General features: G+C 45.7%; 1 protein-coding gene and 1 long non-coding RNA gene across 3 annotated transcripts in view; both read right to left on the bottom strand.

Moving 5' to 3' along the window:
* LOC133224175 (uncharacterized) overlaps window positions 1-21,162 on the bottom strand; it is a 213,371-nt gene that overhangs the window by 93,159 nt on the left and 99,050 nt on the right. The window lies entirely within an intron of this gene.
* Window positions 2,612-21,162, bottom strand: part of TRPC4AP (transient receptor potential cation channel subfamily C member 4 associated protein) — a 35,787-nt gene continuing 17,236 nt past the window's right edge. Inside the window, exons 7-19 of one of the 2 annotated variants that reach the window (XM_061375466.1) lie at window positions 20,558-20,759; window positions 18,552-18,626; window positions 15,808-15,950; window positions 12,457-12,588; window positions 11,852-11,910; window positions 9,516-9,617; window positions 7,584-7,667; window positions 7,188-7,278; window positions 6,630-6,770; window positions 4,980-5,088; window positions 4,381-4,493; window positions 3,935-4,141; window positions 2,612-3,000 (exon numbers count right to left, since the gene is read on the bottom strand). In XM_061375466.1, the coding sequence (XP_061231450.1) occupies window positions 2,863-3,000; window positions 3,935-4,141; window positions 4,381-4,493; window positions 4,980-5,088; window positions 6,630-6,770; window positions 7,188-7,278; window positions 7,584-7,667; window positions 9,516-9,617; window positions 11,852-11,910; window positions 12,457-12,588; window positions 15,808-15,950; window positions 18,552-18,626; window positions 20,558-20,759 (1,596 nt within the window). In that variant the 3' untranslated portion in view covers window positions 2,612-2,862. Of the gene's footprint in view, window positions 3,001-3,934; window positions 4,142-4,380; window positions 4,494-4,979; window positions 5,089-6,629; window positions 6,771-7,187; window positions 7,279-7,583; window positions 7,668-9,515; window positions 9,618-11,851; window positions 11,911-12,456; window positions 12,589-15,807; window positions 15,951-18,431; window positions 18,627-20,557; window positions 20,760-21,162 lie in introns of both variants that reach the window. The other variant, XM_061375465.1, reaches the window with a different exon arrangement.

A 21,162-nucleotide genomic window follows, 5' to 3' on the forward strand; every position in this document is an offset into this window, starting at 1 on the left:
TGCTCCCTTGTGTCTGTCACACGGTAACCGGGGCCCTGGCCTCTGCTGCTGTGGAGGGCAAGCTGGGGGCTCTGGGGGTGCCCTGCACAGCCAGGCAGGAGGTAGGGACAGGACTCCCAGCTCTGCATCTTGGCTTGCTCCAGGCTTGTGGTGGGGTTTGGGAGAAGAGCCCTGTCCTCATCCCTCCCACCAGTCCACTTCAGCCCTCTCAGCAGCAGGGACCAGAGCTGAGGCAGGGTGGGGGGGGTGAGGGTGTCAGGCAGAACACAGAATGAACACTGCCAAGGCCACCACTAACCCATGGCACTGAGGGCCCCGGCTACACGGGGTGTGAACGTTTCCAGAAGAGTGATTTCACCACTGCCCTGGGCAGCCTCACCAAAACCGTTATTCCTGGGGAGCACATGAAAACCCCAACTGCAGTCCTGCAAAGAAAGACATCTCCACTTGGTTCTTTAAAATAGATTTCTTTAATAGTTTCCATTTAATACGTTAGTCTGCAGTTAGTGAACTGGCATTAATCCAGGCAGCACAAACCTTAGCAATCCGTGGGGATAGTGCAGGCTTCCAGCAGTACTTGTTAGGGACAGGGGTTCCCACCTCCATCCCAGAGTCCAGGCGCTCTGCTTGGCACCATGCAGGACACCTCCTCCCCATGCTCCCCATAACAGACAATAAAAGGATGGAGAGAGCTGATCCTTCTCAAACTGAGATGTTGAGGCATCTGCATGGAGAGATGAGCTCACAGAGATGTGACACCCAGTCATAACGTGCCTGCACCCCTCTGCACGCTCATGCCCCAACACCCACCATGTTCCCTCCTTGGAGGAGCTGCTGTGGGTTCCTTTTCCTTCTCTGCTGAAGGCCAGCTTGGGCTCCTGCACCAGCCTAAAGGCCAAGGAAAAGCCAAGCTGCCTCTAGGATGTGTGGACCCCACAATCACCGGGGCCTTGGGTGGTCAAAGGGAGTTTGGTTCAGCCACGCAACCAGATAGCTAAGGCCAGATGGACTTTGGTCCCTCTGCCTGTTACATCAATCCAGATGTGAGCAGCAATCACTGGATGCACCAATAAAAGGCATCCCTTACGTTAAAAGCCTTTTTAATTTGAAGCATTTATTTTACGTGTACATCGTTACAGTTAAGAAGAAGCAAAGATACACCAAAGCCACAAGTACCCAAGAACAAAAAGAGTACAGAGGAGAAAGAAATGAGCTCAGGGGAGGGAAGGGGCAGGGAGGTGGGGACCTGATGCTGCAGCTCTGCAGTGAGGAACCAGGGTAGGGTCTGCCCAAGGCATTCAGCCCCCAGCTGGGACACAAGGATTCCAGGAGCTCCTGCATGAATCCAGGTTAATGCACAAGCTCAGCAGCTCTGAGCCCGCTGCAAGCAAAGTACCAACTGCAAGTCCAGAGCAGGACACAGAGAGGTGGATGTGGAGAGCAAGCCCTGCACGGGGGTAGTTGGAGCTTTGCTCCTCACCCAGGGCCCCAGCACAGGGACCCTCAGAGTGGGCTGCATTCTGCTGGCAGTGATGAGACACAACGCTTCAACCCTGGGCCATCTTTTCCCCAGTACCTCCCCGGAGCCAGGACAGAGCTGAAGCCAAGTCACTCATCAAATCAGAAAAGTTAAGAAGTGTTTCGAAGAGAACAGGTTTCCTTTAGCTGGAGCTGTGAGACAGTTTCTGAATCAAATGCAGTGGCTCAGGACTTCAGGCTGTTATCTCATTCCTGGGGATCTGCCTTGGAGAAACACAATTACCGCTGGTGAGGAGGCAGGGCAGGGCCAAGTTTTGCAATCAGGACTGCCAAATGCCAATTCCCCCTTTTCCAACATGTCCCACAATGTTCCTTTCAACCAGGAGTGTTTATTCCCAGCATTTAACACATTCTAGTTAAAACAGACCCAAGGAAAACAACTGACATCTCCAGTAAATATTGCACTTCAGGATTAGTGTGTGGGTTTTGCTTAAGGACTGAAAGCAGAGACTGACATAAGACTTCAGGCATAGCAGGTCAGCATCAAGAGCAATGGTCCTGAAGAGGATTTTAAAACCACATTAGCTCCCCAAGAAGGGACAAGCTGCAAGTTTACCAAAATTAGTACATTTCAAAGAGCTCCAACTGTCCCAGTGCTGAGATGTCTCTGTTCTGCACAGTACTCTGACACCTTCAGGTGGGAAGGGGAAGACAGCAGGAGCAGAGGTTCTCTCCTAACGCACAGATTTAGTACCAAATGATGCAAAAGGAGATGGTAAAGAGGTGACTGGAGCTGGGGCTCTCGGGAATTAAAAGCACACACACACACACACACACACACACACTCACTCTCTCACACTCTAACCAACCCTGAATCCCTGGTTCCAAACCCCAACAGAAGAGTTGCACCCAAGGGAGCCCTCGTGGTGGCTCCGCAGGTGACTGGTGCCTGGGTCCTGGTCACACTGGCTCCTTGGACCTCACATCTGGAGGACAATTCTGTGCTTTTTGACTTGCTCGTTCTGGAAGAGCCACAACTCAACTGGCACATAGAGAGCATCCTCACGGGTCTGCAAAGAACGATCTCTGACCAGCCACGCTGGGCTGGGAAGAGAGAAAAGAAGGAGGCTGGTTTTTGCAAGGTAATGGTTTTTATCCCAGAACAGCTGGAAGATACATCCCTGAATGTGTTGCCCAGAGAGCTCTCAGAGTCTCATCTGTTAGAGATCAGAGATGGGGATGGGGGGGGAGGGGGGTTGGGGTTAGGACAATGCTCCACGGTTCCAAGCCGTGCACACACACACACTCCACAGCATATCCCTGAAAATCCATGGGCTGTGAGGGACCCTCCAAGCGCTGTCCATCAGAAGGCGGAGTGAAGAGTTACTCCTCAGCAAAGTCTCTGTCAACGTCCATGTACGCCTCGTCGATGTAGCTAACTATGGCACAGGGGGATGTCCGGTCTGGACTGAGCAGTATAGATACAGTCTCTTTCCAGTAGGCAAAACTAATACATGAACTCTGTGGGAAGAGATGAAGAGGTTGGTTAGTGAGGTCCACAGGCACTGACATGCAGCAGAAGGCATATCCCAAAGGCATTCAGCAGAGAGAACTGAAAATTGCTTCTTATTCAGCCTGATTTGCCCAGCCCCACACCTCTGGGTCACTGTTCAGCCCCTCCTTGCCAGGGCAGGGAGCAGAAGGGGTGGGAAGAAGCTCCTCTTCAGGTACCTCATCTATAGGAAGTCTCCTGTACCTGCAAACCACTCATGACAGCCATATGTTCTGCAGTTACATGCACACCAAACACATTAGTATCTGTTAAACCTGTCACTCAACCACTGAAAAGTCAAGGAAGGAACCTGTGCAGTCTCCCTTCAGCCTTCTAGGGCATATACAAGGGAGCTGTCTTCTTATCACAGGTCATTTCTTCCTCTTCTTCGTGCCCAACAGACCAGCTCAAGTGGAAAAGAGTGGGCTGCTTTCCTTGTATTGTATGTCCCTTGTATGTAAACAGCTCAGCTGCCCTGTATTGGAGCAGCTACACCAGACTGTTTTCCTGCACCGTGCCACAGCAGAAGAGAGAGGACAGTCTGGTTAAGGTGCTAGCTATTGTGAAAGGTGGATTCCGTCCTGCCTCTACACCCCTGTGCAGGGCTGTTCACCTCACCAGCCCTGCCTCTCAAACCCACCCAGCACTAGCAAGTCTCCCTGTGTGCCAGAGCAAGACCTAAGGGCCTACTTGCAGGAAAACCCAGCATCTACCTTGTGAGGTTTGACTGCTTGCGGAAGGGACCTGACTGGGAACATGATGTGAAAAGCACTACACAAAGTTACAACCTAGAGCACAGCTTGCTCCTTGCTTCCCTTCACAACCTCTCACTTCCCATTTTTGCCAGGTGACTAGCAGACAAATGCTGTAACTGATTCTTGCAATGGTAAGAGGCTCACATACATTTTCTAAGCAGGTGCTGTCTTTATCCTTGTTGAGGTAATGCTGCTGCCAGAATCGCAGGAGACTGTGGAAGTTGTTCAGGATGAAGCCTGGGTATTTTTCTGTGTACTCCATCTGTTGCAAAGTGTGCAGATAAAAAGGCAGCTTTTCTTTCCTTCGGGCCAGCATTAGGATAACTAAACTTGTGTTCAAACAACTGACATTTTCCTAAAGGTAAAAATGAGACAGCAGGTGAGACAAGAAAACCCCAAACCAACCATAAACCCCCCTGAGGTATCAGCTGTACACATCCTTACAAACCATGCTTATGGTAAGCAAGAGGAGCTCCTATGTGTATCAAGAAGGGACATGCGTCTCCTGAAGAGAAGGCAGGTTCCTCCCTACTCCCAGCCCAGTTCATCACAACACAATATCAGCAATCTGCAAAGTTACTGTGAGCTCTTTACCTGTGTAAGTGTCTGTACATGAATAATATTAATGAGACGGAAAAGAAAGGACATTCTCATGGACATCTGGGACATATATGACAACAGGCGGCACTCTGACAGGACTTCTGCAACTGCAGCGAGAAGAAAGAAACAGTCATCAGGTGCTTAAAGCTCAGGCAGGTTGGTCCAAGCAACATGGCAGTAAGGGCTGCTGCTCAGACTGTAGCAACAAACAGCAGAGTGGCGCTTCTCAGGCTAAAATCAAAGTTTTCAAACCCCAGGCTTTAAATAACCACTGCCACTATCAAACACCACTTCTTATTCAAGGATCTGTAGGGACAGGCCAAGGGGAATGGCTTGAACCTGCCCGAGGGGAGACTGAGCTGAGCTCTTAGGCAGAAGCTCTTCCCTGTGAGGGTGCTGAGGCGCTGGCACAGGGTGCCCAGAGAAGCTGTGGCTGCCCCATCCCTGGCAGTGTTCAAGGCCAGGTTGGACACAGGGGCTTGGAGCAAGATGCTCCAGTGGAAGGGGTCCCTGCCCGTGGCAGGGGTTGGAACTGGATGAGCTTTAAGGTCCCCTTGCAAGCCAAACCAGTCTGGGATTCTGTGATTCTTTACCTTTAGCATCAGACTGATTCTCAAATCGGTCCAGGGACAGGGTAATGCAGCGAACAAGCATGTTTGAGTCAACCAGTGAACTGTTGATCTGATTTAAAAATATCTGGAACTAAACAGAAATAGTTTTTAGTATTGCATTTAAAAAACCCAACAAAACCACCATTCTACATGCACACCCACAGAGGAGGTCTGAGCACAGCATTTGGTATCTTCAGAATGGGTACGGCCAAGGGGTGTGCTAATGCAGTTACTCTGTAGTAGTAGGGGAACAGGTCAGTTAGGAAAACCTACAAACAGGGTTTGGCAAGTAGAGCAACATTAAGTGTTCTCCAGGTGTTTCACACTGAACTAGAACAGTTCCTGAAGGATATTGGAGAAGCCACTTGAAGTTCTGAGCACAAGCACCCAAAAGGTGCACTTCAATGTAAGGCTTCAGACATTGACATTTCTTAAGTTAAGAGGAAATGGTCAGTTCTGAATGCCCAAATGCTCAGGATCACTTCCTTTTTTGTTACCCCAACAAGATGAGATCCATACTCCACGCACGGATTGCCTCATCCAGCCCAAGCCAACTCCAGCACTGAAGGCTGGCCAAAGGATGCCTACAGCAAGTACTTTAAAAAACACTATGGCAAAGGAAAACACCAAAGTCCTGGCACCACTCAAATCTCTTTTGAAGCTAGGTCACTTCAATGAAGCCAAGATTTCATACACTGTTTGTTTTGAAAGAGGGAAATAAGTCAGCATAGCTGCTGGGCTCTCTAGTTCCTCCAGCTTCATATTTTCCTACACTTACTCTGTACAAGCAGACAGTGCTAGGGAGGAATAACGTGGAGAATGACAATTAAAGAAATTATAGCTCGATAAATAGGAAGCACACACAAAGTTTAAGGACAGATTCTCTAGAAGGATTTTATTCATTTACCAGAAAATCACCTGAAATTAAATACATCTTTCTTTTAAATACACCTCTGCTTCTATCCTCCCTGGTCGTTCAAACTTAACAGCAACCAGAGAAACATTTTAGTAACAGAAGCAAGAGTATGAGGCAACTCAAAGCCTATCCAACAGCTGATGACGTGCAAAGTGCACAAGAGCATGCAACCACTCTGCATAGAGCTGCCCATTCCTGATCTACACATACAACTAAGTTTTATAGGTAATTACATCAGCCTTGTATGTAATTGCCTGTAAATTCACATAACATCAATATATGTCTTTCTACAGCATCAAATATTGAGTATTTGAAGTCATCTCCATGAAGAACCCTTAAAGCTACAGTAAAAGATTTTTTTGAGCCTGTCTCAACATCCACAACTATCAACTTAACCCAAACCCCAGTGACTTCACAGGAAATGTTCTACCATAAACCCTGACCTTAGCCCTGCCTGATCATGCAACAGGGCAGAATTTTCTGAGCAGCCCAGAGCCTGCTGACTCACAACAGCTGCGACACTTCTGGGAACATGAGTGTATGCAGCAACATAGATGCTTGTGAAGAGTCTTTGGCAGCTCACTTCTTAGTCTTAATTGTGCACCAAGCTCAACAATCACACCAAAATCAAATGCATCTGAGCTTTAGTGCTGCATTTGGCTGTATTGTAATGTGTGTAATGTGACCCACTTGGCACAGCTTCTGCAAGTATTTACCTTCTCATCTGTGTCGATGTACTTGTTGAACCTCTTGAATGCATCAATATTGAATTTCATCAGTTCTCCCAGAAGGTCAAAGTAACTCTGAAGCACATCTCGTGATTTGCACTCACTATCAACAATGCAGTAGAGAATATGCTGGCATGGGAGGAAAACATGTTATTGCCACAGTTCAGCCCAAGCCAGCAGTACAGCAGACTCTGATGTAACCACTAAAACAGCTATCTCCAGGTTTAGTTCTGAGAAGACAGAACTAAAGACTACAATGCAGATGAGTTCTGTTAAATTAATCCCAGTGATTAACTTAAACAGGGGAAGTTCAGGTTAGATATAACAAAGAAGTTCTTTACTGTGAGGGTGCTGAGGTGCTGGCACAAGTTTCCCAAAGTAGTGGTAAATGCTCCATCCATGGCAGTGTTCAGGGCCAGGTTGGACAGAGCTTTGGGCAACATGGTCTAGTGTGAGGTGTCCTTGCCCATGGCAGGGGGCTGGAGCTGGATGATCTTAAGGTCCTTTCCAACCCAAACCATTCTATGATTCTGTATACTTCATTACCTCCAGGAGTCCTCTCTTCAGCAGGAAGATCTGGTCTGCATAGGAAGTGGTGCCCCGCAGAAAACTTTCAACTGCCCTCGCCTGCCAAAACCTGGAGGAAAGAAGAAATGAGGTTTTCATTTCGGAGCAAGGGGAGTATTATCACAGCTATTGTTTAAATCATATTTCCTGAGCTGTTTCATTCCAATCTAAAGCTGGAGTCAGACCTATTGATCCTGTGCTGGGTGTGAGGTCCAACACAAGCTCTGGCATTCTCCCTCACTTGCACTACCACAGTAGACAAGTGCAACGAAGCCAGATCTTTTCACAGGTTATCATTTTCAATGGCTATAGGTTGCATGAAAGCAAACTGACTTCTCAGTCAACTCAAAAGAGCTCCAGCACAAGTGAACCCACCTGAAGGAGGATTCAGCCGGTTCCTTCTTCATGACCTGAAGCAGTCTGGTCAACAAACCCCTTTTCCCATCGCAGACGAGACTCCTAGAGCACATGAGGAAACCACAGCATGAGTGGAAGGGGTGGCAAGCTCTGTACCTTGTAGAACACTGAATCCAGTCTCTTCTCCAGAGCTTTTAATAATCAAAATCCCAGTATTAAATATACAGTACAAATATTCATTGCTAGTTCTACCAATGGAAGAACTCTCCTCACTGCCTTTGATGAACATCTGCAATAAAAAGCTGCAACATGACTTCCAAACAAACCCTAAAGAAAAATGATTCACTTCCTCTCAAACTTGTAATGATTTCAAAAATACCAATTCACAGCTTGTAGTGTTTAAGAGTTAGAAAAAAAATGTCACATATACCACATTTGTGCTTAGGAATGAAAGAAACAGGCTTTTTTTGCTCAATAAACATAAAGGAAGCTCCAAGTTCTGTTAAGGAGACAAGAGTATGGAAACCCAAATGCTACATGAAGTAGCCTTCATGTGTGTAGCACTAAAAGCACAGAGGCTGTAGAACTGAAATACTATTTGTATTTAACAGCATCTTCAGTGGAGCATCTACCTACAGCAACCTTGTGCAGAAGCAATGCCTTGATCCATCACTGGCAGTACTCAAGGCCAGGTGGGGGTTGGAACTGGATGAGCTTTAAGGTCCCTTTAACCCAAACCATTATACAATCTCATGTATCAGGAAAATCAACATGGAAACAAAATGCTAAGGGTGAAAAAGATACCAAGTTTAGGTCAGAAACTGAGCAATGCTGCCTGTCAGGCGACACAAGCCTCCCTGCAGAGGCAGAATGAAGCGTTTCAAGCTGCACCCTCCTAATCAAAATGCCCCAGGATGCAGGTTCAGCAGATACACCCGGGTTAACTGCCATGTACCCTTGCTGGGCAGTCAAGAGCCAGCTGACAAAGCCCTTGTGGGAAGCAGCTGTTCTGCAGTGTGAGTCTGTTCTCACTAGCACTTGAGAGAGATGAGAAACTTTGCAGGCTGGAAAAAGCACCTTTAGTGTGCTCTTAACTGGGTGAATTCTTTCTCCTAAATACTCACCCCTTTTTGACCAAAGCCAGAAGGGTACCTGTGCTTAGAAAGGAAGGATCTTCGTAATACAGACAGCATTTCTTCCCAATTAGGCACAGTATTATAATAATTTTAATGTTCTCTTGCAGAATTCGCTTTAGAAGTGAGGTAAATCTGCTCTGGGAGCCCAGGGCCTGGCTCATGCTCTGGGAGAATCCTGACAACTGAATTCTGCAAATATTTCACCTTGGGAGGTTTGTGCATCAGAATCATGTATTAAAGAGCTTATTACATTCAAAACAGTCAATCTAACAGGTACTCTAACACTACAGATTCATAAGTGGTTTAACATGTTAATCTAATTTAGCTTATTCTAGTTATTAGCTGCTCTTAAAGACTGAGTAGACACACACAGATCTGTTTGTGCAGACCGGAAACAGACGCTGTGTGTGCACAGACTGCTTCTGAATCTCTAACTAAGATCTATTAGTAGCAGCAATTCATGCATTGGGGGATGCCAGTTTACTCACCAGCTCTGTCTGTAGTGCCCATAGTGAGAAGGGCCAAACAGGCCTTTGGAAAGCACATCATGACGGAGTCTGGTCCATGAACTCAAACTCCCTCTTTCAGGTTGCTTCTGTTTTATAAAGAGCCTTACTCTGAGCACAAGCACATTTTAGCTTTGCTAAAGACCACGAATATCATACAAACCTAGCCACTTCCTGCTGAAACACTAGAAATAAAGCAAGTGTCTAGGACAGAAGGACCTCAAATAAACCAGGTGACATCAAGCCTCCAATGTAAGTGCTTGCAAAACTTTAGAAGCTGCTGCAATAAACCCTTTACCCCTACTCACCTGTCTGTGTTGACAACTGCATCAACTTCAGGGATGTTGGCTTTATGGGAGATAGCACTCAGCTCGTTGAGTTCTTGGCTGTTTAGAAGCAGATACTTGTTCCTACAGCAGGACATTTGGGGAGTTGGGGAGAAAATGCAATGAATTCAAGAGGCAAATGTGCAATCCCATGAAGAGTGAAGCTACACAGCTATGAGGGCTGCAGGACCAGGCAAGCAGCTTCCACCTCTCTGACTCTGCTTCCCTCACCACAGCACACTCCCAAAGCAGGCCAGCTACCTGCTGTGTTGTGAACCTCCTCCCAAAACCACCAAATGCCAGTTTCAACACTGACCACCTCAGAGATGGTGGTGTTTTGCTGTTCAGGATCTTAGGGTTTGTTTTTTAAAATCTCAGCAACATTTTGCTGAATTTCAGAAGACTTAAATCAACTTTTTCCACAGGTTCCTACAGTTTCTCTCTGCCTTATAGTGACCATGCTCTTTGTCAGCAGTTAATCTCAGAAAGTAGGCACTGCAAGAAAAGTCCTCAATCATCCTGGTATTTTACTACTCTGAACAAACTGTTTACTCTGGACAGATCAAAACACTTCATGAAGTGCAGAAAATAGAAGAGGGATGGATACAAGCCCCAGGAATCTGCATGGAATTCATTATCAAATACTAAACTTTTCCTAATGAAAATCAATTAGTTTAGCTGTAAAGTAAATTAAATGCAGAATAAGACTGACAGAGTAGAAATGTAATCTAGAGGCTCCCTTTGGGAGACTCCCTGCCCCATGCCAGTGTGCTCCCTTAGAGCCCTCCAACTTCAAAGTGCTCAGAACCAACTACAAAGTTGTATTTTCAGGAGCCCTAAAGGAGCACAGGAAGCAGTGACGACTGTGAAGGTGTGCAAAGAGAACCTATTCATCACACATAACTACACAGAAGATAAACTGTTACACCAGAAATGTGATGGGGATGCCTTCTTGCTTCAAACACTGGCTTCCAGGTAAGTGCCCACTGAGGCTGTCACATGGAGGGTTTTTTTGATCTGGATCAACAGGTTTCTGTAATGAAAATACAACCTCTCTCCCCAGACAATAAACAGTCCCACAAGTGTGGGTTTATACACAGTCTTACTGAATAGTAGCACAGAAGTAGTTGCTCTCATCTTGTCCTCGGCTAACTCAGCATATCTGTGAGTTCATGTAACTCCTTATTTAAAACCCTGAACCAGATTCCACACATTCCACTTGCTCAAACGTTACAGCTGAAAGCTCTGTTTAAACAAGCCTGAGATCTTTGTAGTGGCCACTCAAGTGGGAATATCATCTAAAGAGATTTTATTGGAAAACCTGGAATGATTTCTGGGCAAACAATGTCTTGCATGGAGGATTTACAATAGGTCGGCCTTACCCTCCTGCTTACAGTATGTCCAGCAGCTCCCCAGTCTTAAAGCTAACCCTGCACAATCAAAAAGGTTGATGTTTCCATCCAGTACTAGATCAAATCTACACACAGTATCACTGGCTGCACATCTGAGCAGGCAAGCAGTGCCATACGCCTCAAAGGCAGATGTTTGTAAGCAACAGAACACCACCTTGCAGGACTGAATTAGAGCAACAGGACACTGTACTGCAAGATATGATTCTACATGTCAGAACAGAGCAACAAGTACCTTTGTAGCAGCAGTACAGCATTTATAGATCACTATTCCAGCAGACTCAACCTTTGCAAGTCTGCCTTTTGAAGGCAAACAGAAACTTTCTTCCTATTTACAACCTAGCTTCCCAATGGCTAGCTGACAGATAACTGTTCCTTTAATATTTTCCCATCCAGTTTCATCAGGTCTTCTCTATTACTGGCATTCAGACAGCAATCATGTCTTCCCAGCCTTTTAAAAAGGCAAAGGAGTCTTGATTAACCTCTTCAGAGGTTGCCTTTCACCTTGCTCTTCCAACCTGAACATGTCCTCACAGGGTACATGTGCTCTTGTGAGCACACTGGCTCACTACCAACTCTCAGAGAAAAGACAGATAAAGAGCAGCATGAAAGCTGCCTCCTTATTCCCTCGGCCAGAAAGTGCTCACTCATCATATAAACGGTTCAGTTCACTGCAACACAAAGCAAAATGGGATATTTTAAATCATCAACAGACATGTTAAGACATGCCCACTGCAGAGCATGTCCATAATGTCTCCACAGCAGGAGCTGAAAGGCACATGAGCATGGAATCAAGTTTAAGGACAGTACAATGTTCCATTCACATGGTCCTGCACCATGCTGGGGACACCCACTGTAACTGCAACCAAACACACCGAGACCCAGTCTCCCACAGCTTTCCATACTCACTCATGGTGATCACTAAAGCTCTGAAGAAGCCTCAAGAACTGGATCTTTAAAGTAATGTCCTAAAAAAGAGACAAGAAAGGTCAACAGGTTTTGCTTTATTTGTGGATATCATTAGTTACCAAAGCTGACATGAAACAGCTGAACTGAAAACCTATCCAAACCAAACACATCTGGACAGCAGTGCAAGTGACTTGCATAAATGGAGAAGGCTGCACTTTGCAGGCTTCCCAAAATGGAAATAGAGACTGCCCCCCAGGCTGTGCATGAAATGGTTAATTCTCCACTCCCCCCAAAAGACCTGACTGTGATCCATTTGTGTTGTGCCTCTCCTTGCTAGTCCCACTAGCTATCATGTCCTTAATTATGGTCATCTTCCACCTTTGGCTTCCAGGGACCACAGAACCCTTTCCCAGTTCTCAAACTAAGAGAGAGTGGAGAAGCTAAATTGCCAGCATGAACCAAAGATAAAGACTTAAGCAGTAATTCACCAAAAAAATACGAATGCACATCTCCCTTTCTTATCCAAGCACCCAGTTACTCAATACAACCACCCAGAATTAAATGATAAGATAAAAACCCAATATAACATTTAAAAAGTTACTCACTGGGCTACAATCACAATTCTGGTTGTGTCCATGCAGAACCAGGGCTGATGCTGAATGCTTTCTCCAGATCAGTTTGTCAAACAAGTTATTGAGGCCAGGAATCAGTTTGAACTCCGCTATCATTTTATGAACCTGGAAAGCAAGAGAAGCACATATCCGATCTGGACAGAACAGTCTGGTAAACAGATGGGCACAATTATGTCATCCTCTGACAGCAGAAAGAGTGAATTCCTTTAGCAAACATCATGTGTTTGTGGTTACATGTACAGTGACTATGGTGTATCACTACACCAGTTTCCATTTGGTGGAGATGGATAAAAACCAGACGTTTGGGGAGAATGCTGTTAGACAATGCTTCAGTTAACCACCCTGCCTCTGGAAGCACATGTTTTCATTTACATCTATATGGAAATCACATTCCTGCTGCTGGACATCTCTGAATATCGCATCTGAGGAAGCATGCAGCTTCTTCCCACCTCACCCAACCACCCTAACAGACTGCAAAGCCTGGAATCCTTTGGTGCTCCCTCACCTTAAAATGCTCTCAGACAATTTGGTCTAGTCACAAGCCTCCAACAACAGCAGCTCTGAGCAATCTCTCTTAACAAAGCACTCGCTGTAGTCCCTCAGTGGCCAGAACGGCACAAGCACAACAGATTAAACCAAGTATATGACCTGCTTGCAAGAGCCTCAGTCCCTCACTAAAGGGGGAGCTCTCTGTGTTCATCATTTTAACTCCTGAATCTGCTCTTTTCACACAGAGCATAACCTGCTTATTCCAAATGACTCCTCCCTAATCTCGGATGTATTCAGTTTACTTAACTCACAAGCTCCCACCTGACAGATGGCTGCATGCCAAAGCTTCTGAGTCACAGTCACTGCCTTTGGATCACGCACTCCCCCCAGACCCCAAACTCCTCACAACTATTCGGCCCAGGGATGCCAAGACAGTCCCTGCTCTATATTCATTCACTCTTCAAACTCCTGTGAGCTTTTGCTGTTGCTGCCCAGCTTCATATGAGTTCCTCTATTTCTTTCTCACCACTAACACTACTGTGAGCTTCTGCTGCATGCAGTTTGGCTCCCTGTAGAAGAAACAAGTAACTCATCTGACTGCCTTTCACCATAATACATGTATTTCCTTATACATATATAAGGAGAGTAATTTAGAGTCTGATCATAATAAGAAGGAAGCAAAGGCACAGATCTGCAGTGAAACACCACTTATCCCCAAGAGCACGATCATCCCTAACACACAACAGCTGCCGATTCATGCACATTAGCCAGTAGTCAGGTTTAAACCAAGGATTTAGAGTAACCATCCAAAACCAGGTTGAGTTTGTCAAGAAGCTGCATCACGCTTCAAGCAAATGCCTGACCATTATGTTGATTATCACAGCGGACGGAGGCAGGTTTGTGGTGTCCTGCAGAAATCCTACGCAAAATTAGTCCAATATAAAACCAGTAAGAACTTTGGCTGCTCAGACTGGGTGACTGATAGCACAGATCAGTGCTTTTATTCCCTCATAGGAAAAGAGATCCCATCCAGCAACTGAAACGCTTGTCAGTGAGAGTGCTGTTGCAGACACTGAGCTTCCTGCTTATTGGAGCTTCCCACATAGAACAGCTCAGATCCAGTTCTTCATCCAGCTGCCTCTCAGGAAGGGGAATGGATTCACACCTGTTTCAAAGGCAGTGGATTTTACTGAAAGACCTGGCTCTGGGCAAAAAGTGTTTGGGAATGAAGTAACTCAAGTCTTTCAAGAATTCAATTCCAGTCTTGAACCAGCCCTGCAAAGTGAGCCACTAGCTTCATCCTTAGCCACTTTCACTGTTTGCATGGGGGCAGAAGTGGCAGAGGAGGAATAAAGAGCTGTTTTTCCAGGAAATGGAAAAAAAAAAAAGTCAAGTTTAAAGCTAGCTATTCAAGCAGCAAACTGTCCACCTTGTCTCATTTGACAGCACCACCCCAGAAGTGACCCAGGAAGCCAGCCCCTCCACCTCCCTGAACAGGCAGCAGCACGATGAGCACAAGCTACAAGTATTTTCTAGAGTATCTATAAAGCTGCATTCCTGTGGTGAAACGAGGGAGGGATCAGTTATCTGACTCCATACAATGGGAAAAAACCTCCTCCCAGTAGATCCATGCTCTGGTGGGTTTATGCCCAACAGAAACAGTACTTCTAAAAGCAATGAAGTACTTTTAAAAACAGTGAAGTACAACAGGATTATGAGTTTCTTATGGTACTGATTCTGGTTGCTGCAAGAATTGCTAGTTTCTTCTGGTTACTATTATACTGAATCTTATTTCTTTTCAGTGCTGAGCATCAGAGTTCAGAGTGACCACGTGAGTTATGTTTGCGACTACTACAAAAGCACTTCTATTTCAAATTCAGATTAAGACATTTAAGAGATTCTGCATATTTGTGACTCCTAAACAGCAGGAGGTTACAAGTAAAGAACAAAATACTCAAAGTGTGCTCAAGCAACAGCCCAATACAGCTATTCTTGCCTAATACAAGAGCCCTTCAACAGCTCAGAACAATCTGATCCTCCCAGTCTCTAGGGCATCCAAATGCCCCTGCTATTCCAAGCTGCTCCGTTGAGCTGAGCAGGCTGCCAGCACTGGAAATCTGTCAAAACTGCACCAACAGATTGCTTTTCTTTTTCCTTCACAATATGCTTTTGACAAGTTTCTAGCAAAATACAGCCAAGCTGCAGTGACTGGTTCTCCATAAGCCTATGGAAGGCAGGGAACAAGTTACTTTTCATTCTGAAAGTTAAGAAATACAAAAGTGAATGAGAGAGATTTCTAGGCAGCACCTAGAGCAGGCAGCCCTGAAGTGTACCCTTCCAGCTGAGAGTTAACACCACACTCAGCTGAGACATGGGAACTTACTGCAGAAACCACCCAGTCACCCCAGAGGATCTTCCAGAAGTGAAAGCAACCAGGGAAGGGGAAGAATGAATGGGCTCTGAGCAGGTCACCAGTGCACCAAGGGGAAGAACACATAACTGCAGCTCCTGAAGCATCCAGGTACACCCACACCTTTCCTCACACACAGACAGGATGCCTCATCTGGGAGCGTCCTTCTGCACCCATACAGAGCTCTGAAGACTGACACCCCCCCCACACACACACAGGTCAGCACAACCTGTGTGAAGCCTTACTCAGTGGCTCATGCTGGCTCTCAATGACGTTTGTTTGTGTAACCCTGTGGTGACAGGATCTGCCCAGCTTTACACCTTGAGCTTTGCCCCTCGTGTTTTTGTGCCCATGACCTAATTCATGAGTATTTAGATTTAAAGAGATGTTACCTTCCGCTTGAGTGACCCTTTTCAAGTGCTCACCTGATTCCTCTGTCTCCCCATGAGCAGCACACAAAGAACATACAACACCTCCAGCTTATACATGATCTCGTGCATGATCTTCATGGGCTGTGGAAGCTGTGCTCGTGTCGAGGTGTTGGCTAAGCCACTCTCATCTGAAGATTCTGAAAAGATGGCAAAGATGTAAGCCTGAGGCAGCTTCAACAGGAAAGGATTTGTAGCAGCTGTTACTTGTGCACTGAAACACCTCAGGTGTAAACCCAGCACATCTGCTTGAATCTTAATCAAAAATAGTGCCATGCAGCGAAGAACCAACTTAAATGCTACAGAAGACAAAAACAGAGCTGCAATAAAATAAGTTTTCTTAAAATTATTTCTTTTTCCATGGATGGAGGGCATTGTTTACCTAAAATAAGTAGGATCACCTCTATGACCTAGCAGATTACTACACCAGAAAGGACACGGCAGAAAACGTAATAAAGGTAGGGGTGAGATGATCAGAAGCATTTAATATTTGTCTATCCTCATTTCGTACCTCAGTACCAGTATACTTAGGCCACAGGTAAATAATTTTCATATCCCTGTCTAGAATTATACTGCTAAGGGCAGAAACAGGATATAACAAACCATGGTGGGGGGGGGGGGTGTGGAACTAGATGATCTTAAGGTCCTTTCCAACCCACACCATTCTATGTCTGCATGACAGAAATCATGAGTGACACAGAGAAGTCAATAAAGACACAGTGAAACTCGTAGGCTGCAGTTCAGAAAGGAGCTAGCTCACACAAAACACATCTAAGGGCTGAACTGTCCTGCCTGCCACAGGACAACATGAATGCTTGTTGAACCCATGTGAAGAAACAGTAACTATGCAAACACACAAAGGAGGGAAATCACCAAAGGCACAAAAGCGCAGATGCCAACTCTGACTCAGAGTCCACAAGCTACTGGACACTGAGGCAGTGTTTTGGGAATGTGCATCTGGGTTTGTGTCCTGGGTTCAGCAGTAGCAGTCATTTTTCTCCTTCTTAGCAGCTGGTGCAGTGCTGTGTTTTTGACTTTCAGCCTGGGAACAGCGCTGATAACACCGATGGTTTTAGTTGCTGCTCAGTAATGTTTACTCTGACCAAGAACTTTGTGAGCCTCATGCTCTGCCAGGGAGGAGGGGAAGCTGGGAGGAAGCAGAGACAGGACACCTGACCCAAACTGACCAAAGGGATATTCCATACCACAGCACGTCATGCCCACTATATAAACTGAGGGCACTATATAAACTGGAAGGGTGAGATCACTGCTCGGGTAGGGCTGGGTATCGGTTGGCGGGTGGTGAGCAGTTGCATTCTCTTCCCTTGTTATTTCCCTTATCATTATTATTGGTGGTAGCAGCAGTGATTTGTGTTACACCTTAGTTACTGGATTGCTTTTATCTCAGTCCATGGGAGTTACATTCTTTCGAGTCTTCTCCCCATGCTTCCAGGATAAGGGGGAGGAAGAAGTTGGGGGGGGGGGAGTGAGAGAGCAGCTGTGTGATTCTGAGTTACTGTCTGGGCTTGAACCACAACAGTTTGCTTCCTGACTGATGTTGTGGGTCAAAAGCTGTGACTGGGCTTGTTTCACCTCAGCCTTGAGAACTCTGCTCCAGAACACCAAACGCTCTCTGGTTTCACAAAATCCCAGGTTTGGGTTGGAAGGGACATGAAAGCTCCTCCAGCTGCAACCCCTGCCACAGGCAGGGACCCCTTCCACTGGAGCAGCTTGCTCCAAGCCCCTGTGTCCAACCTGGCTTTGAGCACTGCCAGGGATGGGGCAGCCACAGCTTCTCTGGGCACCCTGTGCCAGCACCTCAGCACCCTCACAGGGAAAAACTTCTGCCTAAGAGCTCAGCTCAATGTCCCCTCTGGCAGGTTAAAGCCATTCCCCCTGTCCTTTCCACAACACTGGTGTGTATAAAGCTACATGAAAAATGCTGCTATTGACATATTTCAAGGGGTTGTGTATTTTCAGAAATTCTAATAACTGCTACAAAACTATTAAAGTTGGGTAAGAAGAAAGTTTTCTAAAGCAGCACAGAAGCAATGATATAGGTATCAAAATTTGGGGCTAATTCTCATGACATTACCAAGTACTTTTGAGCTCTCCAAGACATACAATGCATTTTTGTAAGGGTAAGGAAACAAACTCCATGCTCCCTTCAAAGCACTTTTTAAGGTTGTATTAACACTTCCACACACTCAACCTGGAACTGTTATTTTATTTCCCAATTAAGTTACTTAATTTTCCGGCACTACCTTAACAGGAGGGATGCCTTGCTTGAGACCAAGCATTTGGACCTAAAGCCATCAGCTTAAGTTTTAGAGCTCACTTACATCAGGTATGTGTTATTTTTGTCACTCCAAGGGAGGTCAGTGCTGAGGATGTACAGTGTTAGTGCTATTTAGGCATGCAAAGGGCACATTTCCTTCTGCTAACTTAGTTCATGAGAAAAAACAGTCAGTGCTACATGAGGACGAAACAGTAGTCAGACCTAAATGCTGAGCTGGTGGTTCTCCAAGAAAGAAATGGGAAAAGAAAAGCAACACATGGCAAACACTGTAGGTTAAGGTATGCAGCAGCTAATGGTGGCTAGAGGAATGCAAGCCAGATACCTGTACTGCTCTGCTCTGCCTCTTCATTTGCCACTCTCATCAGTGTATCAAGCACTAGTGCATTGTCCAGCCCCAGCCAGGTGTACCATTCTTCCAACTCCTGGAGGAAGCTAGAAGTACCTGTTGTTTCAGACACCTTCCGTGTTGCCAGTTTGCACAAGCGCTCAATGAAGCCTGGAATATTCAGAAGTGTAGCTGAAAAAAGAAATCCAAGTATTTATTATGATTGAAAATAACCAACACAACACTAATCACATCCTCTACACCACAGGGTACCAAAACACCTCCATTGATAATATAGAAGAATGCACAGAAACTAAATCCATCTGGTTAAATAGATGCAAAGATGGAAGAAGTCAGTGCACTCTCCTATTAGGGACTGACAGAGAGTATATACACCCTAGAAGTAATTCAATCAGTGTTAAACTGGTTTGTGTAACTAGTTCTACCCTACTCCAATTGCTTGTTTCCAGCCAATTTCCTCTGCTGGCACTGCTGGTTTCCAGTCCATAGCAAGGCAATACCAAGGAACTGATCCGGTTGACAAATCAAGCTGGCAGAAATAAAGCAGCAGCCCTTCGAAGGGGCAGCTCCACCTCCTCTTCCCTCTGTTGTGTGATGCTACCTCCTTTCTTTACCTCCTGTGGTGCATCTCACTGCACACTGAACCAGGCTCACTTCAGGAGCTGGGTAGAAAGCTGTTAGCGTTTTAAGTATGGTTTCCTGAATTAGTTCTTCATGGAGCAAAACAGATGGGAAACACATAACAGCAGCCCCAGGTCAGAGGGTTTTAACTGTGGAACTGCACCCTCAGAAACAGCAACTCAAGGACAGAAGTCACTGGTCTGCAAAATGCTTGGGAGGTGCCTTTTGTTCTAAAGATTTCACAGAATAACTGAATTACAGCCCTGTTTCTTATAGCTACATGGCTATGTCTTCACACTGCAGGTGTAACCAGAAAAGGACTATGTGAAAGAGTTGAGATTCTGCCTGCTGGTACCACCTCTGAAAGAAGCAGCTTCCTGATAATTTTAACATGGAATATGCTTTACAGTCCTAGATACAGCGTCTAACTGGCAAACAAAAACTGATTAGTTAAACACTTGGTTGGCTAAGTTCAGCTCTGCAGGATTCATGTTTATTCAGTTCAACTAAACTTCATGCCCACATCTATGTGTACTTGTCCCCTGCTCTTTACAAGCAACCTCTGGTGATCACAGGGCAGAAGACAACACAAACCCTTTTAAAGCTTCTTGAAGCTTCTGCCTGCTGTATTATGTGTCTGTCTTTCCCTGGATGCTGTAGAGGTGACAGCAGTTACAAATGGAGCTTTCCTGTTCATGCCTAACACAAAACACTGGAAAACAGGAGAACCAGCTCCAAACCCCCTTCTTCCACTTCCCAAATTTGCCTGCCATGGGCCTATGCAAACATCTGCTTCAGAAGCACAAAAGAAGAGTTGAAAAAAGCAGATTCTACATTTGAGGATACTTTTAAATCTCTTAAATTCACGCTCATCCTTCTGGGCAAGACTTTCACACCTGAAGTACTCAGCAAAATAAGGAAACCAGCCCTGTGCCCAAAGTTAAACTGGTATTAGACCCCCAGATTTCCAAGTCTGGTGTGCTAAAAAGGGGCAACATGATTAGCATTAAACATATTTTCCTTGTTGATAAAAACAGACATCCTGCTCAGGATAAAGCCAGATAAAAGCAGAGAAGGAACTGCTCCAACAGCAACCATGCTGCATGCAGTTTACTTCAGGAATTCCTGTTTTAAGGAGGACATGGAACTCTTGAGAGCTGCTAAACGGAAGGCCATAAGGGATAGAAGACAAGACCAAATTATTTTAACCCACTCAGTTCATGAGAGAGGGCTGAAATGACAGATATTAATCCACCTATTCACCAACCCTGTATGAAACCAAAAGCTACAAAGGAAGTTTCATTATCAGAAAAGACTGTTTCCAGGAAACTGCTTGAGGAAAGCAAATAAAGAGAAATGCTTTGCAAGACAGGCTGCTTACGGTATCCTCTGGAAACACACGCTACAGATGGGACATTGAGCAGAGGGAAACTTTACACACCACCGAGATTCTTTTGTGTTTGTTCCCAATGAACAATTACCTTGATTAATTTCAGCTCGAGAAGGACCCAAATTTTTTTTCTGCTGGGCATTTTTGGCAAGCAGCGTGTGCTTGTCATCACTGCCTGGGTCAAGCTCTGAAATGGTGACAGCAAGGATCCTGCAGAAGTTTGCAAGCTGCTGCTGATCAAAACTGGACACCAGGCTCCCAAGATTGGGGATATCATCCAGTTGGATCATTTCCTAGAGGAGACAACATCAGGAGAATAAGTCACATGTAATGATAAGGACATGAGAGTTGTTGGAGCAAGGGTGGAGGAGACCATGAGGTTTATCAGGGGCTGGAGCACCCCCCTGAGAACACTGGGGCTGTTCAGCCTGGAGAAGAGAAGCTGTGTGGAGACCTCAGAGCAGCTTCCAGTGTCTGACCCTCTCCACAGAATGTATGTGGACATTTCATTCAGGGTTTTGCCAGGGTTACGCTCACCCCACACCATCCTCTGCAAGCTCTGCAACAGCATTGTGAGACCACATGCATCACTTGGCTGCTGCAGGAAATGCGACTGATGAGCACTGCTAACATGCAGGTTTCAAATAAGCTTTAAGAGGTGAGGATGCCTGCTCAGAGGGTTATCTTCAACAATTC

Source organism: Neopsephotus bourkii, unplaced genomic scaffold (assembly GCF_033783945.1).
Source record: "Neopsephotus bourkii isolate Nb327-2 ecotype Australia unplaced genomic scaffold, CSIRO-AGI_Nbou_v1 NB_1663, whole genome shotgun sequence".
Taxonomy (NCBI): Eukaryota; Metazoa; Chordata; class Aves; order Psittaciformes; family Psittacidae; genus Neopsephotus; species Neopsephotus bourkii.